The following is a 23,017-nucleotide window of genomic DNA, read 5'->3' as shown; positions in this document are numbered from 1 at the left end:
GTTGTGGTTATTGGGGATTAATCATCTTGGCAACGGGATATCAAATGGAAGTTTCTTCAGGATACTGTCCACTGACCAACCATCTTCAGCTGCTTCATCAATGACCTTTCCTCCATCATAAGGTCAGAGATTTGGATGGTTGCTGATCGTTTGAACTATTTACAGAACTGTCTGTGACTTCTCAGTTACTGAAGCAGCCCATGTCCAAATGCAACAAGACCTGATCAGTATCCAGGTTTGGACTGATAAGTGATAAGTAACAATTGTGCCACACATGTGCAAGCAATGACCATCTCCAATAAGAGAGAAACCAACCATCACCCCTTGATTGACAAAGGCACTGCAAATTATTGGATCTCCTATTATCAATAAACCTAAGGGTTGTCATTGAGTAAAACTGATCTGGACCAGCCATATAAATATGGTTACTACAGTAATTTGGAGACTTCAAATTCTTTGGCAAATATCTTTGCACTCCTCAAATCATTCCACTATCTACAAGACACAAGTCTTGTGTGTTGGAGTGTCGTCTCCTCCCTGGGTGAGTGCAGCTCAAAGAACATCTAGGTAGCTTGAAACCATCCAAACAAAACAGCCTATTGATTGACACCTCATCTAACATATTCAACATTCACTCTCTCCAACAGTGGCCTAGTGAAAATGTATGTATCATGTACAAGATGCACTGCAACAACTTAACAAGGCTTTTTCAACAGCACCTTCCTATTCCATGACATCCATCGCTGGGAAGGGCAAGAGGAACAGATGCATGGCAAACCAACACATGTACGTTCCCCTCCAAGAAACACTAGCTTGACTTAGAAGCGTATTTTGTTTCTCTGCTGTTACTGGGCCAAAATCTTGGCATTCACTCCCAAACAGCACCTATGTAACAATGACTGCAAGGATTTGAGAAGGTAGCTCAACATCACCTTTTCAACATAAGTCAGAGGTGGGAAATAGATGCTGGCCTGGCAAGCAATGCCCACGTCCTGTAAATGAACAAATAAAAAATAAAGTTGTTGCCTTGACTGGACAGTGATGCTGATGATTGGACAGGATGCCAGTTGATGCTCTACTCCAGGCTTCTGGAGTGATAACAAAGGGCTGAGGATGCCACTGAGGGGAATGGTGGCACTGTTACTATTCGTTCTCCCTCCTCAATGAATGGTGACAGTGAAGTCTTTGTTCAGGTGCACGTCCATAATTGGTGGTTAGAGTTTTTTTTTGTTCATTCACCGAATGGAGGTATAGTTGGTTAGGCTAGCATTTATTGCTCATTCCAGAAGACACTTAAAGGTCAGCTACATTGCTCTGGGTCTGGAGTCACATAGTCCAGACCAAGTAAGAATGGCAGATTCCTTCCTTGAAGGACATTATAAAACAGATGGGTTTTTCCAGCAATCGACAATGGATTCATGGTCGCTGTCAGGCTGTTAATTCAAGATTTTTTTTTTAAATTTAATTTAAATTCCACCTTTTGCCATACAGAATTCAAACCTAGGTCCCTAAAATGTTACCTGATTCTCTAGATTAACAGACCAGCGATAATACTACTAGTCTGTTGTCTCCATGGGTTGAGATATTCAAGCTGATTCTTCAAGGGAAGGTTCTTGCAACAGCTCAAAATGAGTTCCAGATAGTGCTGTTCCATGTGGGTGAGAAGGTCACCACAGTTGAAGCCAGGCTTTATAAGATATTCAATATCTTTGCCAAGCCTTGCCACTCCCTGTGAAATACCTATTGCTATAGGTATGTTTTACATGTTATACTGCTCTTTGAACTGTATATCCAGTATTTTACCCTCTACATCTTACTGAAGGATCATGCTTTAGAGAATGTTGTAGACTGCCAGTGATGCAGAGGTCCTGGCATAAGTGCGTTGCAAGGGCCACCAGTTTGGCCTGGAACCAGGAACAGCATCTTCAGAACTTTGATAGCCTGCTCAGTGCTTGTCCTAATAAACAAGTATTGTAGTTCTTGTATCTTTGTGTCAGGTTTTTGTAAAGCAGTGTCTAGCCAACTTTTAAGGGAATATCCCTTGTTTACTGAAATCCGTTCACGAAGTTTGAAGTCTGAAACTAATAACAGCAGCATTGAGGACGGGTGGAGGATGAAGGAGTCATGTAGCTCGTGTCTCTGCCAAAGCTTAAATGTAACGCTCCATGAACTCTCCAGTATTGAAGGAGGATCACTGCAAAGTCACTGAAAAGCTGTGTCTTGAACACTCTTTGCTGGGCTCCTACAGCATTCAAAGCTACAGGAATACGGGAGTCCATGATGCCACTCTGTCTTACAAAATCCTCCTGGGACTTGCTCATGGGAAAAGGACCGTGCGTTACTATACAACCTCAAACTGTTCATTACAAATCAAGAATAAATGTAAATATTTAATTTGCATCACAGTTCAGTTACTTGCTCCACTGTAGGAAAATGATTTGAGAATGAGCCTGCAGTCAGTTGAAACAAAATATTGGTTGGAGGTACCACAACTTCAAACTCTGCATTCGAGTACCTTCTACCAACTCCCATGGAATTATAGGGAGGATGAATGCCATCATGTATTGGGAGGATTTTTAGATTTCTGTGGTGTGTCTTTACTCCCCCTTTGCCAAGAACCTTGCTTTCCAAGCAGACACGAGTAAAAACATTAAGAACGTATGTGAATTCCATTTTGCTTGTTAATCAGCATTGGTTTTCAGTTATGAAACCTAATTGGTGTTGGACTTGCTTCCATTAACTCCTCTTGCAGCCAACAATGCTAAGGAAAATGTTGGTTAATCCACCTCCTACCCTCATCTACTATGACCAAAACAACAACTGAAAGGCTGCTTGCTTTATTTGCCAAGTAAAAACCACTCATCTTGGCATTTCTGCAAATGGTGGTAAACCTGATCTGCTTTACGTGTAAAACAAGTCATTTAAACAATCATTGCTTCTGACTTGTGCAGCAAAGTGCTATAAATACTCAGATCTGGCAGCATTTGTAAAGAGAAAAACAAAATGAACATTTTTGTCGATCACCACTCTTCTTCAGAGCTCTCCTCTACTTCGACAGATAAATCCTAGGAATAGCAGGCACAAGGTAATTATTGAACACCTTCATCAGATCTCAGTGCTGGGGAGATTATACCTTGGGCTCATAGGTCTAAAGCTCTGGAATTCCCTCCTTACACTCTCCACCTCTTTGTCTCACTTTTCTCCTTTAAAACATCTGCCTTAGTACCTCCTCATGTAACTCTGTGCCGTACTTTGTTTAATACTAAATATGCTTGTGGTACAGCTGGGGTTTCATCACAATGAAGACACTGTATAAATATATGTAACTGGTGGAACCTCATAATAAAGGCAGTTATGAAGGAACTCAGAATATATGTTAAAACAGTTTATTTTGTTGTGAGAAATGCATTATTTTAGTTATCATTTTAGTCAGAAAAGGTTGTTGCTTTATCACTGCTCTTAGAGTTGTTGCAGGTTTTTGCATTGTACTTTTTAAAAAAGACAGTAGATTTATTTACCATTTTATAGATAGGCATTTCTAATTTGTTTTCCAAATTTAAAATGTAATACATAATTGTGGAAATTTCTCTTCAATAATCTAAATAAATTAACATATAGAAATGTAGGATTCAAACTTGTATGTTTGGCCTACGATCAGAGTGAATGATGTAAAAGAAAAATTATCTGTATCTGTTGTGCTTGACTGACTATCTTTATCTCTCATCCTGCTGCCAAAATTTCCTGTTGTCTGATACTTAGCTATTGTGTTTAAAAAAAAATGTGTTTCAGTGGCATATGAGGGAAAGGGTTGTTGGGGATTGATTCCAAACTTGGTAACTTTCTTTACCTGACTTGTGACTTCAGTTTGCCTCTATTCTCTTACAAATGGCTAAATGTTTTAAAGTCTCTAGTTTGGCAGGAAAGTGACAATTTACTCTGTTCTAAGTTATGTTAATTGTGGCCATTAAATTAGCTGTTATCTACACATAATGAATGTAAGTATATCCTTTTAATAGTATGTGGTTTTAAAATATTTTCAATGCCAAATTACATGTGCCAAAAATATGTAATCATTCAGCCCACTATAAATGATTAATTGACGATTTCATTAATGGTGTCCTAATTCAACTGGTAGTCATTAATGCCAAGAAAGACCTTGTAAACGGCACATGAGAGTTTGGAGTTTGTTTTTGAGATGATAATTTAAATGATATTGTGGCAAAAGTAATTGCTGTTAGTTGTAGGGATATTACTCTAAATACCTGATGAGATACAAATGGAGTATGTTTAAAAAAAACAACAATAATAAACTTCACTTCCCCTAAAAAAGTTTCCTGCAGGATGTACTCCAGCAAATCACCAAGACTCCTTTGACAGTATCATGCAAACCTGGAGGCTGTGCCATTTTGAAGGTCAAGGGCAGCAGGTACGTGGGGACACAAACATTTGTAAGTTCCCTTCTGACCCAAACATCATCTTCATTTGGTATCATGTTGGTGAAGACCGGGTCAAAATTCTGTGACTCTCTTTCTTTAACACCTGCATCAAACGGACATAATTGGTCAAGAAGACAACTTCCCACCACCTTCTCAAGGGTAATTAGGATGAGCGAAGAATGCTGATGTTACCCAACAATTGCCACATCACAAGAAAGAGTAGAACATGTGTAATAGACTTAAAACGACAATTCTGCCACTCTGCACAAAAACAAAGTTGCTGGAAAAGCTCAGCAGGTCTGGCAGCATCTGTGGAGGAGAAAACAGAGTTAACATTTTTGGGTCCGGTGACCCTTCCTCAGAGTTGCCATCCTGCAATTGTGGATTCCCACTGAAAAGACAACAAAACATAGAAAATCAAGGATGGGCAGCCTATGATTTTTCATACAACTACAAATTATTTTTTAGTGAATCATAATTAATCCACCCTTCTATCTCAATTGGAAATTCAGAAAATCACAATAACTTAGTTCATAGCTGTACCTAGTTCAAACTGCAGATATAACAAAGCTGTAGTAAAAGAAGGAAAAGGTTAACATTTGGTTCGAGGCAATTAGTTGATCAAGTCAATTTCTGGCACAAGGATCCACTGTAATTTCAGAGCTAGTAACAGCATTGTCTTGGTTTTATTGATGTTTTCATTGGAAATTGTTGCTTGAGAGCTGTCAGGATATTTGATAAGCTCTTCAAAATGTTGACAGTTGATGTGATTCTATCCCTACAGATTGGCTTAATGGTCCTGTCCTGTGTCTATCTATAACCATCTGGCTATTTTACTGGACAGCTGTTAAGCATGTTGCGAATGACCATCTGCTGAACCCACATTTAGCATTTCATTCAGGCCAGCAAATAGCGTCATATTTGATCTAATGACTTTTCGGAACAGGTAGAGGGTATAATGTTAACTAATAACAATACCAATAATATTTTGGAAACCTTGAAACTATTACTTATAACACAGGTTATTATGTATCAGATTTCCGTATTTCAAAGTAAACCTATTTTCCCTATAGTGTTTTACCGAACTTTATCAAACATTACATTATTAGACTGAATGTTTCATGCCTTTCTTGTTTAATGAAAGGAGTGGATCTGATTGGACAGAATTTAGAAAGTTATTGGGTTAATTGAAAAGTGAAACAAGGAAATAGGAAGTAATTTGAGGGTCAAGGGAATTCATAGAAACAGTATAAATATATAATAGAGAGTCACCCAGAAATAACAACAGTTGGTAGACAAACAGAGCTCTCGGGTGTTAAAACTCTCAGGTGCTGGACACCTAGGGACCAGTAATAAATGCTGTTCACTCAGCAACAGCCACGTCCAACACATATACATGATATGTCTATACATATATAGACATGGTAGATTGTGATAAATTATTGTGTATTATCTGTTGCAAAAATTATTCTATATTAGTCAGATAAGAAAAGTTTTGAATGTGCAATAAAGGTATAAAATTAGGTGGTATTTAAAAATTTATCTCTTCTGCAAATACTTGGTGGCAGATTGTTATCATTCTTTTTTAAAAGATTCTTCTGATTCGAATTTTTCCTTTATTTATTCACTCAAAATTAATGAATGTTCGTACAGCTGAGGGTGCTGATTCTGTAAAATGGTTTAATGGCGCAATGAAAAAGAACTTAATTTTGGAGTCTAACCATATAAAGAACAATGCAAAGTGCTTCAAAACCAATGAATTGCTTTTGAAGTGCTGACCCATTGTTATATTGGTGAAAACAATGGCCAATTTGCACTGAAGCACCATAGTCAGCAATTGAAATGAATAACCAGTTGATCTGTTTTTGATTAGTTAGCCAGAGGAACTAATTTTAAATCAAATATTGAAAATTTCCTGCTTTTCTTAAAGTAGTACCATGGATCTTTTATATTCACCTGGAAAGGATATAAGTTCATTGACCAAAAAGCCTGCAACATGCCACTCTCCTTCAGACAGCACTGATGTTTTCCGGGATATATCTTTAAATCTTGAATAGGAAGTTGAACGTACGATGCTGTGTTGTGTATCTGGTGGCCCTGTTGATTAAATATCGGTCTGTGCAGACTGCAACTATTGATTTGATTTATTGTTGTCACATGTACTAAGATACAGTGAAAAGTGTTGTTTTGCATGCTATGCAGGCAGATTGTACAATAAAGTGCGTCAGGGTAGCAAAACAGAGTGCAGAATACGCTGTTACAGCCGCAAAGAAGGTACAGAACACAGACTACAATTAACATTTGAGGGGCCCAGTCAAAAGTCTGATAACACCAGGGAAGGAGTTGTTCATGAATCAATTCATACATGTATTCAAACTTTTATATATGCTCTGCCTGATGAAAGAGGGTGGAAGAGAGTATAGCTGAGGTGGGAGGGGCCTTTGGTTATGTTGGCCACTTTCCCGAGGCAGAGGCAAGTACAGATGGAGTCAATGGATGGAAGACTGGTTTGTGTGATGGACTGGGCTGTATTCACAACTCTTGGTAGTCTCTTGCGGTCTTGGGAAGAGTGGTTGCCACACCGTGCTGTGATCCATCCAGATGGGATACTTATTATGTTGCATCTATAAAAGTTGGTGAGTTCTTGTGGACATGCTGAATTTCCTTAGCGTCCTGAGAAAGTAGAGATGTTGTGCTTTTTTGACTGTCACGTCAATGTGGGTGGATCAGATAGACTGTTGGTGATCATCACTCCCAGGAATTTGATGCTTCTAACCGTTTCCACCTCAGCACCATTGCAGACAGGGGTGTGCCTTTCACACCGCTTCCTGAAGTCAATGACCAGCTCCTTCATTTTGCTGATATTGATGGAAGCACTGCACTCCCCAAGGTGAAACTTTTTTCCTTAATCTGTTGTCGGCTGTAAACTTTCTCTGATCTGAAGTTGTTTCTCAGGCCACCGTGGATGATGCTTGCCTCCAAACGTCCGTGACTTCTTGAAAAATTACTTTTCTATTCATCTCTCACTGTGATTCTTCTGTTTGCCTGTGTTTTTACTGCTAGTGCGATGTGGCCTTAATTTAGTTTATAGTTTGCTATGTTGATGTCACAGGCAAAAAAAAACATTTATTGTCATTCCTAAGTTATGCTTGAACTGAGAGAACCTTGATGGGCCATTTCAGAGGATAATTGTTGCGAATATCTAGTTTGTGTGTTTCAGTATAAATTTTAATTTGAAGAAGTAAAGCTCAACAGTAGAGAATAGGATAAATGCAGTCGAAGCACCTTGCTGTCTTAAAAAGTTGGAGTCATGTATACTCCAACAACTAAAAAATGTGGCAGAAATTGCAGGTGGACTTGCTGAGCTGGAGACATAGTTGAACTGCTTGTAGTAATGACCACACAGAATGTTTCCTTGCTTAAATTAGCTAAAAAGCATTTGGTGATATCTGAGAAGTTGTAAAACTCATTTGTCGTCTCGGATCGTAGAAGTAAGTGTAAATGAAGGGTATTAACATAAAAGTTGGACTGCAGTTAGATATTTTATCAACAGGAAAGCCAAATAAACAACACATTTTTAATTTGTTGCAGGTCTGGAAATGGAGTGGCAAGATAAAACAGAAATACCAGCATTTGAGACCCAATCATTTTATGGATTATGAGAACAAGGGGATAAACAGCAAAATCATTTTTAAAAAAAATTAAATGTAATACTGATGCTGAGTGAAGAAATGTAATAAATCAAAAGTTACTGTTGAAACCCTAAATATACAGCCACCCAGAGCCCACAGCATATAAACAGCAGTGTTATGTATTATCAGATTAATGGGAAAATTCCACAACTTTTTTGTACATTTTTCACCTAATTCAGAGCAAGCTTTCTTATCATGGAGATTGGTGGAGTTTAAGAAGGTTCTCTGCTTTTGATTTTTGTCTTTACTGGGACAGAAGATAGCTGCATTTTGAAACTGGGAGATTACAGAAGCAAAAGTGGCTTCAGGCAGCGCAAGTGTTACTGTTCGAAGTTTTGAGGCAGTTAGTACTCAGGCTGTGACCCAGGAAATAGTGGATCTGTGCCACTGATAAAGGTAAGAGTTAAAAAGAACCTCTAGGAGCCATTAATGGTTCAGTGCAGGGGTTGGCAGACATCTTTAATGTCAGCATTTAACTTGTGTGTTTCTTAGTGTTGTGAATTGTCACTACCTCCAACACCCACCCAAATCCCTTGGAATAGCCAGGGCTGTGGCAGGTTTTTGTTAAGAAGTTAACTTGTTAACTTCATTATCAAGTTTGGATTCAGGATTCAGTTTTCAGTGCACTGGTTTCCTGGGCTGGTTGAAACTGGTCAGGTGAAACTAAAGAGAGAGGATAGTGGAAATCAATAGGGCTGGGAAATTGATCGGTTGGGAAGCGCTTAAAATATTTTAAGCAACCTACTTGGACATGTTATGATATACTTCTGTGCCAGGTTGGAACTTAAACCTTGATCTTCTGGCCTGGAAGCAAGGACACCATCAATGCACCACAACAGTCCTTAGAAAAGCTTTTAAATACTGAAATATCATGACATTTTTAAAAATCTTGAGTGGGAGATGTTTCCTCGTGGGACTCGTTCTTAGAATGTATTTTCAATGTTGGACACCATTTCTGCTAACCTGGACTCTTTTTTAATTGTAATCTCTACTTCCCAGCTGCCAACATGAGAGCAGCTCTGGTGTTTGACGACTTCAAGAAAGCTGCTCCCTCCAGCAGGCTTATTCTTTGAGGCAGAAATGTGGGGCTTTTGTTCAGGAATTGGGAATAATTGGATCAAGCTGGAGGAGGGGTGGTAGGATTGAGAGTGCTTTTAAAGAGAATTTCTGCCTTGTGTCTCCCCTTGCTCCTTCTCCTTGTGTTCCTAGTGCTCCTCTTTGCACTTAAAGATCTGAACAGTTATGTTAAGACTACCCCATCTTACTTGAACTGGCAGGCTAAATCTACAGGTCAGTTGTCAGGAACCAACATGCGCGCTTTGTTGGCTGTCTTGGCTGATACTCTAGGTCACTACCCTTTGCTGCAGGTTCACTCAAGAGCCTTTGACATTGAATCATGCAAAGGTTACACCATAAAAAGATGCCATTGACCCCATAGTGAATTTGCTAGCTGAATAAAATAGTCACTCCTTTTATTCCCACTTTCCAGCACCTTGCAGGTTACACTGCTTCAGGTATAGGTCCAGGTTCCTTTTTAAATGATTTCAGGAAATCTGCTTCAAGCTGCAAACTGGAAAGTGAATTCCAGACTCTCCAGGCCACTACCCTCCATGTGAAAAATGTTTTACTCATGTAGCCTTTAATCCATGTACAAATCACCTTAAATTGGTGCCCCCTGTAGTTGAACTCTATGTAAGGACTGCAGCACTTCAAGGGGTAGTTCCCTACCATTTGCTCTCGGGCACTTTGGGTTGGGTGCGAAATGCTGGATATTGAAATATGTAACCTGAAGTAGGGAGAAGTCTTGTGTAGAATTGCTGTTCAAAATATTTCTGGAACCCTTGGCAGTTTAAAGCTTTTTTAGTTAAAAATGTTTAAAGTTGTCATCATTTCAAGGATTTCTTTAAAAAAAAAATCATGCGTAGTATCTGGTCGCTGTGGGATGGGCATTGTTGCCCATTCTAGTTGTCCTTTAGAAGGTGGTGGTGAGCTGTTTTCTTGAACTGCAGCTATCTGTTTGGTGTAGATACACTCATAATACCATTGAGAGTTCCAAGATTTTGTCTCAGCAACACTGAGGGAATAGTGATACATTTCTAAATCAAGATAATAAATGGATCAGAAGGGAACTTGCAGATGGTGGTATTTCCATGCATTTGCTGCCCTTGTCCTTCTAGATGGTCGTGGTTGTGGGTTTGCTTCAAATCAAAGTTGCCCAGGGATCGGTGCTGGGTCCAATTTGTTTGAAATTTGTATAAACGATTTGAATAAGAACTTAGGAGGCATGGTTAGTAAAGTTTGAGGATGATACCAAAATTAGTGACTATTTTCGATAGTGAAGAAGGTTATCTAAAATTACATAGGGATCTTGATTATTTGGACCAATTGGCTGAGGAGTGGCGTATGGAACTTAGTTTGAATGAATGCACGCTATTGCATTTTGGTAAAACAAACAAGGGCAGGACTTATACAGTTAATAGTAGGGCCTTGGGAAGTGTTGTCAAAAAGAGATCCACTGGTCTAGGTACATAGTTCTTCGAACGTTGCATCACAGACTGGGAGGCTGAGAAGGCATTTAGCATGTTTGCCTTCATTGCTCAGATCATTGAGTATAGGAGATGGGATATCATGTTGAGGTTGTACAAGATATTGTTGAGGAGTCTTCGGGAGTTCAGCTTACAACTATAGTAGCCCTTCTCTAGGAAGAATATTATTAAATTGGAGAGGATTCAGAAAAGGTGTTGCCGGGACTGTGGAGTTTGAGTTATAAAGATAGGCAGAAATTTCTTACCTTGGAGAGTGGAAGGTTAGGCGGTGACCTCCAGAGGTTTATAAAATCATAAGGGGCAATAGATAAGGTGAATAGCAAAGGTCTTTTCCCTAATGTGGGTGAATTCAAAACTAGGGGACTTATTTTTAAGGTGACTGGAGAAAGATTTAAAAGGGACCTGAGGGGAAACTTTTTTCACACAGATGGTGGTCCACGTATGGAGTGAATTGCCAGAGGAGGTGATAGATGCATAGTACAGTTACAACATTTAAAAGATGTTTGGATCGGTACATGACTTAGAAAGGTTGAGAGGATCTGAGCTAAACGCAGGCAAATGGGTCTAGTTTACTTGAGAAAACGTGGTCAGCATGGATGAGTTGGACTGAAAGGTGTGTTTCTGTGCTGTATGACTCTGACTCTTCGTGGAACTCCGTCTTACCAAAGCCAATCTATTGAAACTTTTGAAGATTTACCATATGCCATGCTATTAGATTTCTATCACTTGACTCACCTTTGAACCTTAATCTAAAGTATATCAATATTTGCACAAACCAACTCAGTACAATAGGCATGGCATCTACTGCTGATTTGTGATGACTGACTGGCTTTAATGATTAGTGGTTGAAATCCGGTAACTGCTTTGCTCTGATATTGGACTAACAACCGAAGGGGTTATGAGTTCAAATTCCACCACAGCAGATTGTAAAATTGGATTCAATCAATTTGGTCACTTGGCGATTTTTGTCAGAAAAATTCTTGTAAGAAACTATTAGGTTGTCTTCAAAATCCATTATTTATTCACGTGTATATCGGAAAAGGGAGCCTATTATCTCTACCCATGCTGGCCTTTGTGTGATTCTAGTTCTACACTCAATCTCTTATTCAGAGTAATTAGGAATTCCAAGTATCTTCCAAGATTAATTATGGCTAATGATAAAAATCTTTGAGTTTAACCAATGCCAGTTGATTTATGCAAATTACCATGTCAGCACTGTTGTCACTGTTACACAGTTAGGTGTTGAGGAATACATAAACTATGTAGGTAGGTATTGTAATCTGAAAAGTCTAACATGTTGCAAGCTCAAGTGTGATTTAGGTATCATCTTGGCATCTGTTCCAACTCTCTCATTCAAGCAGTTCCACCCCTCTGATAAGACCAGTTATGTTACCTTGTTTAGTCAGTTGACTGTTTAACTATATTTGTGACGTTCAATCCACACATGATAAATGGCAATCTGGGAGAATGTATTTTCAATATAATCTTGCTTGTAGTTTACCTGGCTCTTGTCACATATGGCTATATTTGACCTCTTTTTCTGAATCTTCTGTAGGTACAGATGTACAGCATTTGGAATCCTCATCAGTGCTTCAGATGAACTCGGTGAACAGTGAGTAAATGTTGACGAATAATTGAATTTACAAACACACGTTTTTGTTCTTTCTTTCCAGGCTATTGTCTATGCTCTAGTATTTTTATGCTTAATAGGAATATATTTACTTCTAAAAGTAATTTTCCCTGTAAAAGATTGCACAGAATATGGCGGAGAGGGCAATAAAATAATAAAATAAAATATGCGGTTATTATGCAAAAGTGTTCATTTTAAAATAAGGAATAGCTTTATCTTTGTCAGTAAGTAAGGATAAACTCAATGCTAGATATTATCTTGAAAAATTCTTTTACCCCTCTCCACTACCTCTGGCAATTTTACCTCCCCAACACCTCAAGGTAGTACATTTGTGAATAAGAACAAAGCTTTCTGTACAACTGCATCCCGTTCTCCATTTATTCATTAAATCAAACTGTCCCAAGCTTCTGACAGCACTGGCCCTACATTTGCACCTTTCACAAATTTCCCTTCAATTTCCCCTCATACCTATCTGAGCTTCTTCATGAAACCTGTCTCTTATTTACCATCAGGGCACAAATAATATTTTTTTTCTTGGGCTTATTTTGAGACTTTCTTGAGCTGCATTTTGGCTTTCAGGGACTTTTTTTTTCATTTTTCACTAAACTCATTTATTAGGGGATGCAGTCACATGGTAACAAAATATTCTGTATTTGTTAACATTTTGGATATTTGGACCCTCTCAGAAGCACAATTGGAAGACTACATCAAAATTCTCAACAGTTATCAGCCGTGGGTGGCTTAGCCATGGTAAATTGCCCTGTAGTGACCAGGGATGTGCCGATACTCTTCAGAGGGTCAGTGTAGACTCATTGGTTGAATGGTCTCTTTCCATGTGTAGGGAATCTATGATTCTATATGATGCTTTAATATTAAAGTTGAATCTGCTACAGCAAGAGAAGTATTAATATCTTAGACATCACAGAATTTAAATTAGCACACTTAAAGGCAAAAGATATCTATAAGTGGTTTTTAAAAAAAATTGTTCCCTCCCCCTTTGCAGCATCCCTTCACTGTTACCCCACTGCAGACTTTCACTGTTACATGCACGCGCGCGCACACACACATGCACACACACTTCCCACTGACCTCCTTCTTGTGTGTCTTCTTCTCAGTGTCTCTCTCTGTTTCATTGTGTGTGTGTGTGTGTGCCTGTCTTTCTCTATTTGTCTCTCTCTTTTCTGTCCCTGTCTCTCTATTTCCGTCTCCTCATGTATTTCGAACACTGCTTATAACTAATCAGAAAAAACTATTTTGCAAGTAAAGCTTGATTACCCAATTTCTTCCCCTATCCTCCCAGTAACCTATGTTACAAATAGTTTCCTCTTCTCAGATACTATCCCTCTTCTTTTCAAAACCTCCATCATCAGGCCTTGCCTCAAAGGGTGTACCAACCACCAACTTCTCTTATAGCTATACCATCTTTCCTGCAGCTCCATCAATACATAGTCAGCTCTTCAGCCTTGTCACAGCAGTTCAATATCCCTAAGCAACATTACAAATGACATTCTTTGGGTTCCTGTTTCATTTCTTTGATCCTCACTACAGTATTTGACAAAGTTGACAAATACCTGTCCTCTGTTATCTATCTCTGTTGGAATAGCTTTGTTTGATACCATGGTACACAATTGTAATGAAACCATAAGGAGTAATGTATTATCTTCTTATCCCTCCACTGTTTCTTCCAGTTAGTCAGCAGAGTCTAACCTTTGCCACCTCAGCTAACTCTTTTATGTACTGGCTTTTGGTGACATCGTAAGAAGACATGAATACGTCAGGAAGTGAATTAAAACAATTCCTAGCTCAATTCCTTGTTCTCAGATATTGAGATGCAGATGAACTACAGCTTTTTCCAGTTATGGTTTTTATCTTTCTCATTAATTACACCCCCGTGGAAAACTATTTCAGTATGGATCACATTTAGTAGTTCAGGCTTTGTTGGCCCAGTTCTGAGGAAGGGTCACCAGACCCGAAACATTAACTGCTTTTGTCTCCATAGATAATGCCAGACCTGCTGAGCTTTTCCAGCAACTTTGTTTTAGTTCTGGCTTTGTGTTTGACTAAGTTTCGGACACCACATCCCCGTGTTCAATTGTTGCTGAAATAGTCATCAACGTCAATCAAGACAATCATGTTCAAACTACCCTAACACTCACCTTGCTGGCCTTGTATTTGCCAGGTTCCATATACCAGCTCATTCAAAACTCGCTGCAGTATATTAACTTTCTGCAACTATCCAGTGTAGGTGCATCTATTCTCTCATGACAATCTATTTTTACGTGTAAGGATCAGCACTGTGAGCATCTTAGAATGTCTGTTAGCCTTCTGCATCTGTCCGTTTATGGATGCCAAAAGCAACAGAAGCGATCAGTTCATTATATGAAATATTCAGCACTAATTTTGTTTCATGGTTCATGATCACGCGGAATTTGAATTCAATAAAAAGAAATCTAAATTAAGAATCTTTAATGATGGCTGTGAATCCATTGTCAATTGTCAGAAAACCCATCTGGCTTGCTAATGTCCTTTAGGGAAGGAAACTGCCATCCTTATCTGGTCTGACCTATGTAAGATTCCAGTCCCACAGTAATGTGGCTGACTCTTAGCTACCCCTCTGGGCCATTACGGATGGGCAATAAATGCTAGCCGAGCCGGTGACGTCCTCATCCCATGATGAATTAAAAAATTAAGGTATTTGCATTGGTCACATCAACAAGTATAGAAGAATGTAAGAAAATGGGTTTAAATGGGGAGGATCCTTTATTATAATTCAATTATAATAATTATAATTCAGAACACAAATCCAAGTTTTACAACACCACCCCAAAAGAAAGTTTAGCTGAAAATGTCAAGTGGAAAATTCAGTAATGTTTAAATAAGTTACAGATTACTGTACAAATAATTCTGTAAAACTTAGTTTTTACTCTGAGAAGCATTTTTGAGAACTGAGGGAAATATTTAGCTCACGATACGAATTTTCAAGTTTTGTCCAAGGGTTTTCTTGAACAGAGACGTTTGGGCTGCAGTTTGCATTCACTGATCAGTGAGTTGTTTCAAAATAAAACCCACCGACAGCAATGAATGTTTATCGCAACCTTTTATTGAATATTGTATTTCTGCTACTCTTCAACTTTTATAGTTTAACAAATCTTTTAAGGAAATGTCATCTGAATTTAAAAACAATATTCCAAGTATATTTAAATGTTTATGGAGATATTATCCATATTACTGAGCCAAGTAATAAATGCCTAATATTCTGAGCAATGGAATTTTGACCTTGTGTATCTTTCTTTCATGTAGGCATTGCTGATTAGGCAAGCATTTGTTTCCCATCCCCAAGTGCCCTTGAACTGAATAGCTTGTGAGCCCGTTGCAGAGGGTAATCACATTGCTGAGGATCTGGTGTTACTGAAACTAATTTTATGGTTGATTTATTAGTTGATTTGAAATTACACCAGTTTCCATGTTGAAATTTGAACCCATGTCTTTTATGCATTAGCTTTGTCCTCTGGTTTGCCAGTGATGATATCACTGCACAGTATATTGTTTGTAGCTGCCTGTATATGATAGCCTATATCCCAGGTTAGATACAGTACCTTTGATATTCCAATTTTTAATTTAACTCTGTATAATTCTTGCTTTTTTGGCATTTGTGTTACATGGATCATGTTCAGTTCGAAACTCATGGATTTTGTTGGTGTCATTAACAAGATTCTGAAAAGATTCAGTTCAGATGTTGGTGTTTTTTTTTTAAATCCTTCATCAATCTTTAAGCACTATACAAGTATTGTTAAATTTGATCATTTAGAATGGTAAAATTTTATGCGTGTAAAGTGCTACCCACCAAACTGTTTGAGCAGCAGTTGGAATCATCAAAGAGCACCCAAATGACAGAAATTGTCATAGCTAGAAGTTGTATAAATGTGGTCACACCCAGGGTACAGGAAGAAAAATGGTTGACTGCAAGATGGGGCAGGCAGGCAGTCAGTGCAGGAGTCCACTGCAGCTGTCCCCCTGTCAAACAAGTATTCTGTTTTGGATGCTGATGAGGGGGATGGCCCATCAGGTGACAGCAGTAGCAGCCAGAGCAATGGCACCATAGTTGGCCCTGTCGTTCAGACGGGAGACGCAGAGCATAGTAGAGCAATAGTAATCGGAGATTCAATAAACAGAGACACAAGCACTTCTGTTGCTACAAGAGACTCGGGGACGGTATGTTGCCTCCTTGGTGCCAAGATCATGGATGTCTGAGAGTGGATACAGAGCATCCTGAAACACAAGTGTAAACAGGTAGAAGTCATTGTCCATTTTGGAAGACATGACATAGGTAGGAGGAGTGCCATCATCCTACAATGACAAATCAGAGTTAGGTAGTAAACTAAAAAGCAGTACCTCTAGGGTAGTAATGTCAGGATTATTCCCTGTGCCATATACTATTGAGACTAGGAACAGAAATGGAGTACAGTTGAACATGTGGCTAAAGAACTGGTGAAAGGTGGAGGACTTCAGACATGTGGATCATTGGGATACCTTCCCAGGGAAGGTGAGACCTGTACAAGAAGGATGTGGTGTACCTAAGCTGGAAGGTCATTGACATCCTGGCAGGAAGGTCACTGCATCTCTGGCAGGTTTAAACAAGTTTGGTATGTGGGGGGAAAATGGAGCAGGAGGTCAGTAAGTATAGAGACTGGGGAACAGCTTGCATCTAAGGCAAATATGCTAAGAGGAAGTGCAGTTAGGGAGAGGTTGCTGAGATCGGTGGAACTGGAGGCTTGGACTGTATTTGCTTAGATTATTGTATGCAATTATCTTGTTGCTGTCACAGAGACATGGTTGAAAGAGAGACCGGTTTGGCAGCTTAACGTTCTGGGATATTCATGTTTTGGACGGGACAGAGGAAAACGCAAAAGAGGTGAGTAAGCTGCATTACTGGTTAGGGAGCATTTCACAGTTGTGTTGAGGGAGGACACCCTGGGGGGATCTTGCAACGAGGCATTAGGGGTAGACCTCAAGAATAGGAAGGGTGTATGGCAATGCTGGGAGTGTATTACAGACCTCCCAGCTGCCACCAGGAGATAGACAAATAGCTATATATTCAGATTCTGGAACGATGTGAAAATAACAGCGTTATTGTGGTGGCTGAGTTTAATTGCCCTATATTGATTGGGACTCCGGTAGTGCCACGGGTTTGGATGGGGAACAATTTGTCAGGTGTGTCCAGGACTTTTTTGAAACAGCATGTGGATAGGCCAATAAGGGAGGGGCCCTTACTGGACCTGAAATTGGGAAATGAGCCTGACCAGGTGACCAGAGTTACAGTGAGGAAGCATTTTTGGGAATAGTGACCATCGTTCTGTAAGTTTTTGGATATTTATGAATAAGGACAACAGTGGAACCTGGATAAAAGTGTAAAATAGTGGGAAGGTTAGCTATAGGAGGATGTGAATTGGGAGCGGCTGTTTGAGGATAAATCCACATCCAACATATGGGAGTCTTTTAAGGATCAGTTGATTAGAGTGCAGAAAAACATGTTCCTGTGAAAATGAAGGACAGGAATGGCAGGATTCAGGAACTTTGGATGATAGGGGAAATTATCATCGTAGTTTTATAAAAAAGGAATCATATTCTAAGGTCTAGGCAACTAAAAACAGATAAAGTCCTTGAACAGGTGGTTAGGAGGGCTAAAGGGGCAATTAAATTTCCTTGGTAAGCAGGGTTAAGGAGAATCCCAAGGCATTTGAATCATCTATTAGGAGCAAGAGTGTAGTTAGGGCAAGAGTAGTCCCATTCCAGGCTAAAGGAGGGATGTTATGGAGTTAGACGAAATGGATGAGATCCTGAATGAGACTTTACTTTGGTATTCACCAAAGAAAGGGACGTGAGGGATATTGAGGTTAGGGAAAGCAGCATGAATATTCTCCAACAAGTCATATAAAGAAGGAAGAAGTGTTGAGTGCCTTGAAATGCATTTAAGTTGGATACATCCCCAGTGTCAAAAGGGATCTATCCCAGGATACTTTGGGAGGCAAGGGAGGAAATAGCTAAGGCCTTAACAGATATCTTTGCATCCTCTTTGGCCTCAGGTGTGGTTCCGTAAGACTGGAGAATGGTCACTGTTGCTCCCTTGTTTAAGGTGGAAAATAGAGAAAATCCAAATAATTGTAGGCCAGTGAACCTGACATCAGTGGAGGGTAAGCCGTTCGAGAAGATACTAAGAGACAGATTTTATTCACATTTTGGAAGTGAATGGACTTGTCAGTGATAGACAGCATGGGTTTTGTGCAGGGAAAGTAGTGTTTCTCCAACTTGATTGAGGTTTTTTTGAGGAGGCGACAAGAATGATTGAGGGAAGGGTAGTGGATGTTATCTACGTTGCCTTTAGTAAGGCATTTGAAACGGTACCTCATGGCAGGCTAATACAGAAGGTAGAGTGTCATGGAATCTGGGGTGAACTGGCTAGATGAATACAAAACTGGCTTGGTTGTAGAAGACAGAGTAGCAGTGGAATGGTACTTGGAATAGAGATCAGTAGCTAGTGGTGTTCCACAGGGAACAGTGCTGAGACCTTTTATTGTTTGTCTTATATAGAACAGAGAACAATACAGCGCAGACCAGGCCCTTTGGCCCTCGATGTTGTGCTGACCTGTGAACTAATCTAAGCCCCTCCCCCTACATTATCCCATCATTATCCACATGCTTATCCAAAAATGTATAAACGATCTGGAGGAAAATGTAGGTGGCCTGATTAGGAAGTTTGCAGATGACAACAAAATTGGTAGAGTTCAAGATAGTGAGGGGGATTGGCAAAGGATACAGCAGAATTAAGATGGAATGCAAATTAGGGCAAAGAAATGGTAAAAGGAGATTAATTTAGATAAATGCAAAATGATGCATTTTGGAAGATCGAATGCGGATGTGGATTATGTAATAAGTGGCAGAAACCTTAGGAGCATTGACATACAGAGGGATCTGAGAGTACAAGTCCAAAGATCCCCACAAGTGGCAACACGGGTGGATAAGGTGGTCAAGAAGGCATACAGCACATTTGCCTTCATCGGCCAGGGCATTGAACATAAAAGTGGGCGAGTTGTGTTACAGCTGTACAAAACTTTAGTTGGGTACATTTGGAATATTGCTTGCAGTTCTTGTCACCACACTACAAGAAGGTGTGGATGCTTTGGAGAGGGTGCAGAGAAGGTTTATCAGGATGCTGACTGATCTGGAGGGTTTTGGTAAGAAGAGAGGTTGAGTAAACTCTGATTGTTTTCACTGAGGCTGAGGGGTGACTGAATGGAGTTCTACGAAAGGCACAGATAGGATAGATAGTTAGAAGCCTTTTCCCAGGGTGGAATGCCCAACTACAAGAGGGCACAGCTTTAAGGTGATAGGGAAAAGTTTAAGGGAGAAGTGCCAGGAAAACTTTTTAAGAGGGTGGTAGATACCTTGAATGCTCCGCCAGTGAAGGTGTTTGAAGCAGGCATGTTAGCAATGTTTAGGGAGTATCTTGACAGGTGCATGAACAGGAAGCAAACAGAGACTTGGGTACTGCACATGGGCAACAGGTAGCAGGCCTACATAAGGACTTGGAGTTGGTGCAGGCTTGGTGGGCTGAAGGGCCTGTTCCTAAACTATTCAATTGAAATATGATGCAATATTCTTGGCCCACAGCAGTTTGAACTTACTCTTGTAACTTGATACCAAAGTCCAGGGTTATTTTTGTTTTTTTTTTAAATTTTTAAATTTTTCTAATTTAACCTGTTCAGAAATGTTATTACGGTCCTTTATAGCAGATGGAACTTGAACCTGAGCACTACCACTGCACCACAACAGAGCCTCTGTCTTTTTTTTAATAGGACCCAATTGTGCCCTTCATTTTCTCCAATCACCCGTTGAGACAGTAGACATAACTATGTTCAGCTGCTGAAATAATAACTAGGCACTAAGCTTTAGTCTCTGCCTCCCTAACCGGTTCTTCCTCTCACCCATCCCTTCCTCCCACCCCAAGCCGCACCCCCAGCTACCTACTAACCTCATCCCACCTCCTTGACCTGTCCGTCTTCCCTGGACTGACCTATCCCCTCCCTACCTCCCCACCTACACCCTCTCCACCTATCTTCTTTACTCTCCATCTTCGGTCCGCCTCCCCCTCTCTCCCTATTTATTCCAGTTCCCTCCCCCCATCCCCCTCTCTGATGAAGGGTCCAGGCCCGAAACGTCAGCTTTTGTGCTCCTGAGATGCTGCTTGGCCTGCTGTGTTCATCCAGCCTCACATTTTATTAACTAAGCTTGATGCCACTGATATGATTCACTTAGAGTCATGCATTGAGATTCTATTAGAAATGATTAAGATAAAGTGAAACACTTGGTTCTTATCCGTGTTAGTTGATACCTACAATTTGAAGAAGAAATACTTCACTGCTCTGGTGACACAAATTCTTGTTGAATGGTTGTGCTTGGGGAGCAACAACTTAGCCCAAGTTCTACCACTTACAGATGATACTGCAACAGCTTATGCTTGCCGTTCTTTTGTGTCTTAGGCTGTTTGCCTTATTCACTGTCAAGCTTGGACCTAGTTGATGGTTAGAGGGAAGTTGTTTGATGTCAAACTCTTGGAGTGTACACCACTATATTTGTCAATATTTCTGGTGGAGAGATCTATTAGATCTTAGCTAGTTTGATCTCTCAAGGACTTCACTTACCTGATATGTGAACTCACTGCCTACATTTGCTGTTGTTTTCCCCCACTTTTTAAGAGATTAATACATTTTCTTGCTGCTGTTGGGCTTGAACAGCCTTTTAATATTATTCTAAATGCAAAAATGTAAATAGGTGGTGGAGTGTACTGTGAGGACCAAACTAATTTTGAAACTTTCTGGCTAAACCTAGTCTTAATCTTTCTATGGATTGAGGACTTTTATTCCATAGAAGTGCAGAGTTTGAAGAGGATCACTGTTGCACCATTGTACAAATTGCAGTAAGGTTGACAGTAACATTTTGCATTTTTCACAGCATTTTTAAACTAAAAGTGTTTGGGGGTATTTGTAATAAATCAATTTTTCTTGCTTAGGCAGCTGATTGTTCTTTCTTTAAGGCTAGTATACATTTTCTGTCGTTGATTCAGTAATAATATACCAAGTATTCTCCAAAACTTTAAATCATGTTTTGCAGACCAGAATCTCCATGTGGAACAAATTTACCATACTTCAAGGGGTTCACTGAGATGTGGAAAATCTGTCATCAGATCAATCCTCCAGATTTTCTCAGCACTGGGCATCACAGCATCTGGCTGTGCTTAGGCCCTGTTGATGAACTTTGGAAAGAGATTTGCTGACCATCTTTTTAGAGTTTCTGGGCTGAAGAGTTGTTCCCAGATTTGGGAAACACATTACCACTCATGGAATGTGTAATTGATCAAGGACTTGACATCCTGGACCTTATCAGTTGTGATATTGAGTACAAAACCTATTAGGTTATGCTAAACCTGCATAAAATATAATTTTTGTCTTAACGAGAGTGTTGCACTCAGTTTTAGGTAGTACACTTCAGAAAAGATGTGAAGGCATTAGAAAGAGTGGTAATTAGATTTGTAGGAATGATTCCTGAGATAAGGAGCACTGTTATTTGGTTTTGAGGAGTTTTTACTGTTTTCCATAGAGAAGATTGAGCAGATTTGACTGAAGTATTCAAAATCATGAATGGTCTGGACAGGTAAATAGGGAGAAACTGTTCTGATTGGTAGTGGAAAAATAAAGAACCAAAACGGCACAGATTTAAGATAATTGGCAAAAGAAGCAATAGCAACTTGAGTAAAACCTTTTAGACAACAAATGATTAGCTTATGAGATACACAGAGTTATTGTGGAGGCAGATTCAAACTTGACTTTCAAGGAGAATTGAATAATTACCTGGAGATGAAACTTTTTGAGGGCTATGGATAAAAATTGGGTAGGAAATAGCTGCATGGATTGTTCCTTCAGAGAGCCAGCATAGATGTGATGGGTGAAATGACCACCACCTGCGCAGTAACTCTTCTATGATTGTACTACCAAACAACCAAAAGTTGAGCATCACTGAAGAAAAGACACGTTGTCAAGGCTTTTTGTCTTGTATTCATCAGGACAGTTCACAAGAATACCAATTCAAGAATAAAACACACATTTACACTGCATGAGAGGGGAGTGCTCATTGGTTGGCAAGTGGACTCTGAATGATAGAGATATTTCTGTGGGGAAAGCACCAAATAGTGTTAATTGATAGTTAATTGCCAGATTTTTAGTTAAAGTTTAAACCAGGCAGTTTGATTCTGGTCACTGCCTTATCCTGAGAAATGAATGACTTAATGCCTGTCAATTATTTTGTTGAGTTTTAAACAGGTGCAGTGTGTGCAAATATTGTTTATGTCTACAATGAATAGGGCCCTGCATTAATGTAGCTTCTAGTACACATGTCAAATTGTGGCTGACAATTCAACCGTTCATGCTGGCAAAACTGCAACATAACTTCTAACATTAAATGTGATTTTACAATTTGAGCCCATTTGCTGGTTCGTCCTGAGTGTGTGAATATGTAGGTGGACAGCTCATTTAACATCAGCAGATTTGGTCACTGCACACAATCCCTTTGTCCAAGCCATTGATGTAGAATGTAAATCGTTGAGAATCCAGCATAATCTCTCTGGCATTCCACTCATTTATAGTGTACCAGCCAAAAATG

General features: G+C 39.6%; 1 protein-coding gene across 2 annotated transcripts in view; it reads left to right on the top strand.

Moving 5' to 3' along the window:
* LOC125465549 (nuclear receptor subfamily 6 group A member 1) overlaps nucleotides 1-23,017 on the top strand; it is a 371,434-nt gene that overhangs the window by 65,704 nt on the left and 282,713 nt on the right. For both annotated transcript variants that reach the window (XM_059638274.1, XM_048559188.2), the window contains exon 2: nucleotides 12,230-12,286. In XM_059638274.1, the coding sequence (XP_059494257.1) occupies nucleotides 12,230-12,286 (57 nt within the window). The remainder of the gene's footprint in view (nucleotides 1-12,229; nucleotides 12,287-23,017) is intronic.

Source organism: Stegostoma tigrinum, chromosome 29, assembly GCF_030684315.1.
Source record: "Stegostoma tigrinum isolate sSteTig4 chromosome 29, sSteTig4.hap1, whole genome shotgun sequence".
Lineage (NCBI taxonomy): Eukaryota > Metazoa > Chordata > Chondrichthyes > Orectolobiformes > Stegostomatidae > Stegostoma > Stegostoma tigrinum.
This window is presented reverse-complemented; position numbering and strand designations above follow the sequence as displayed.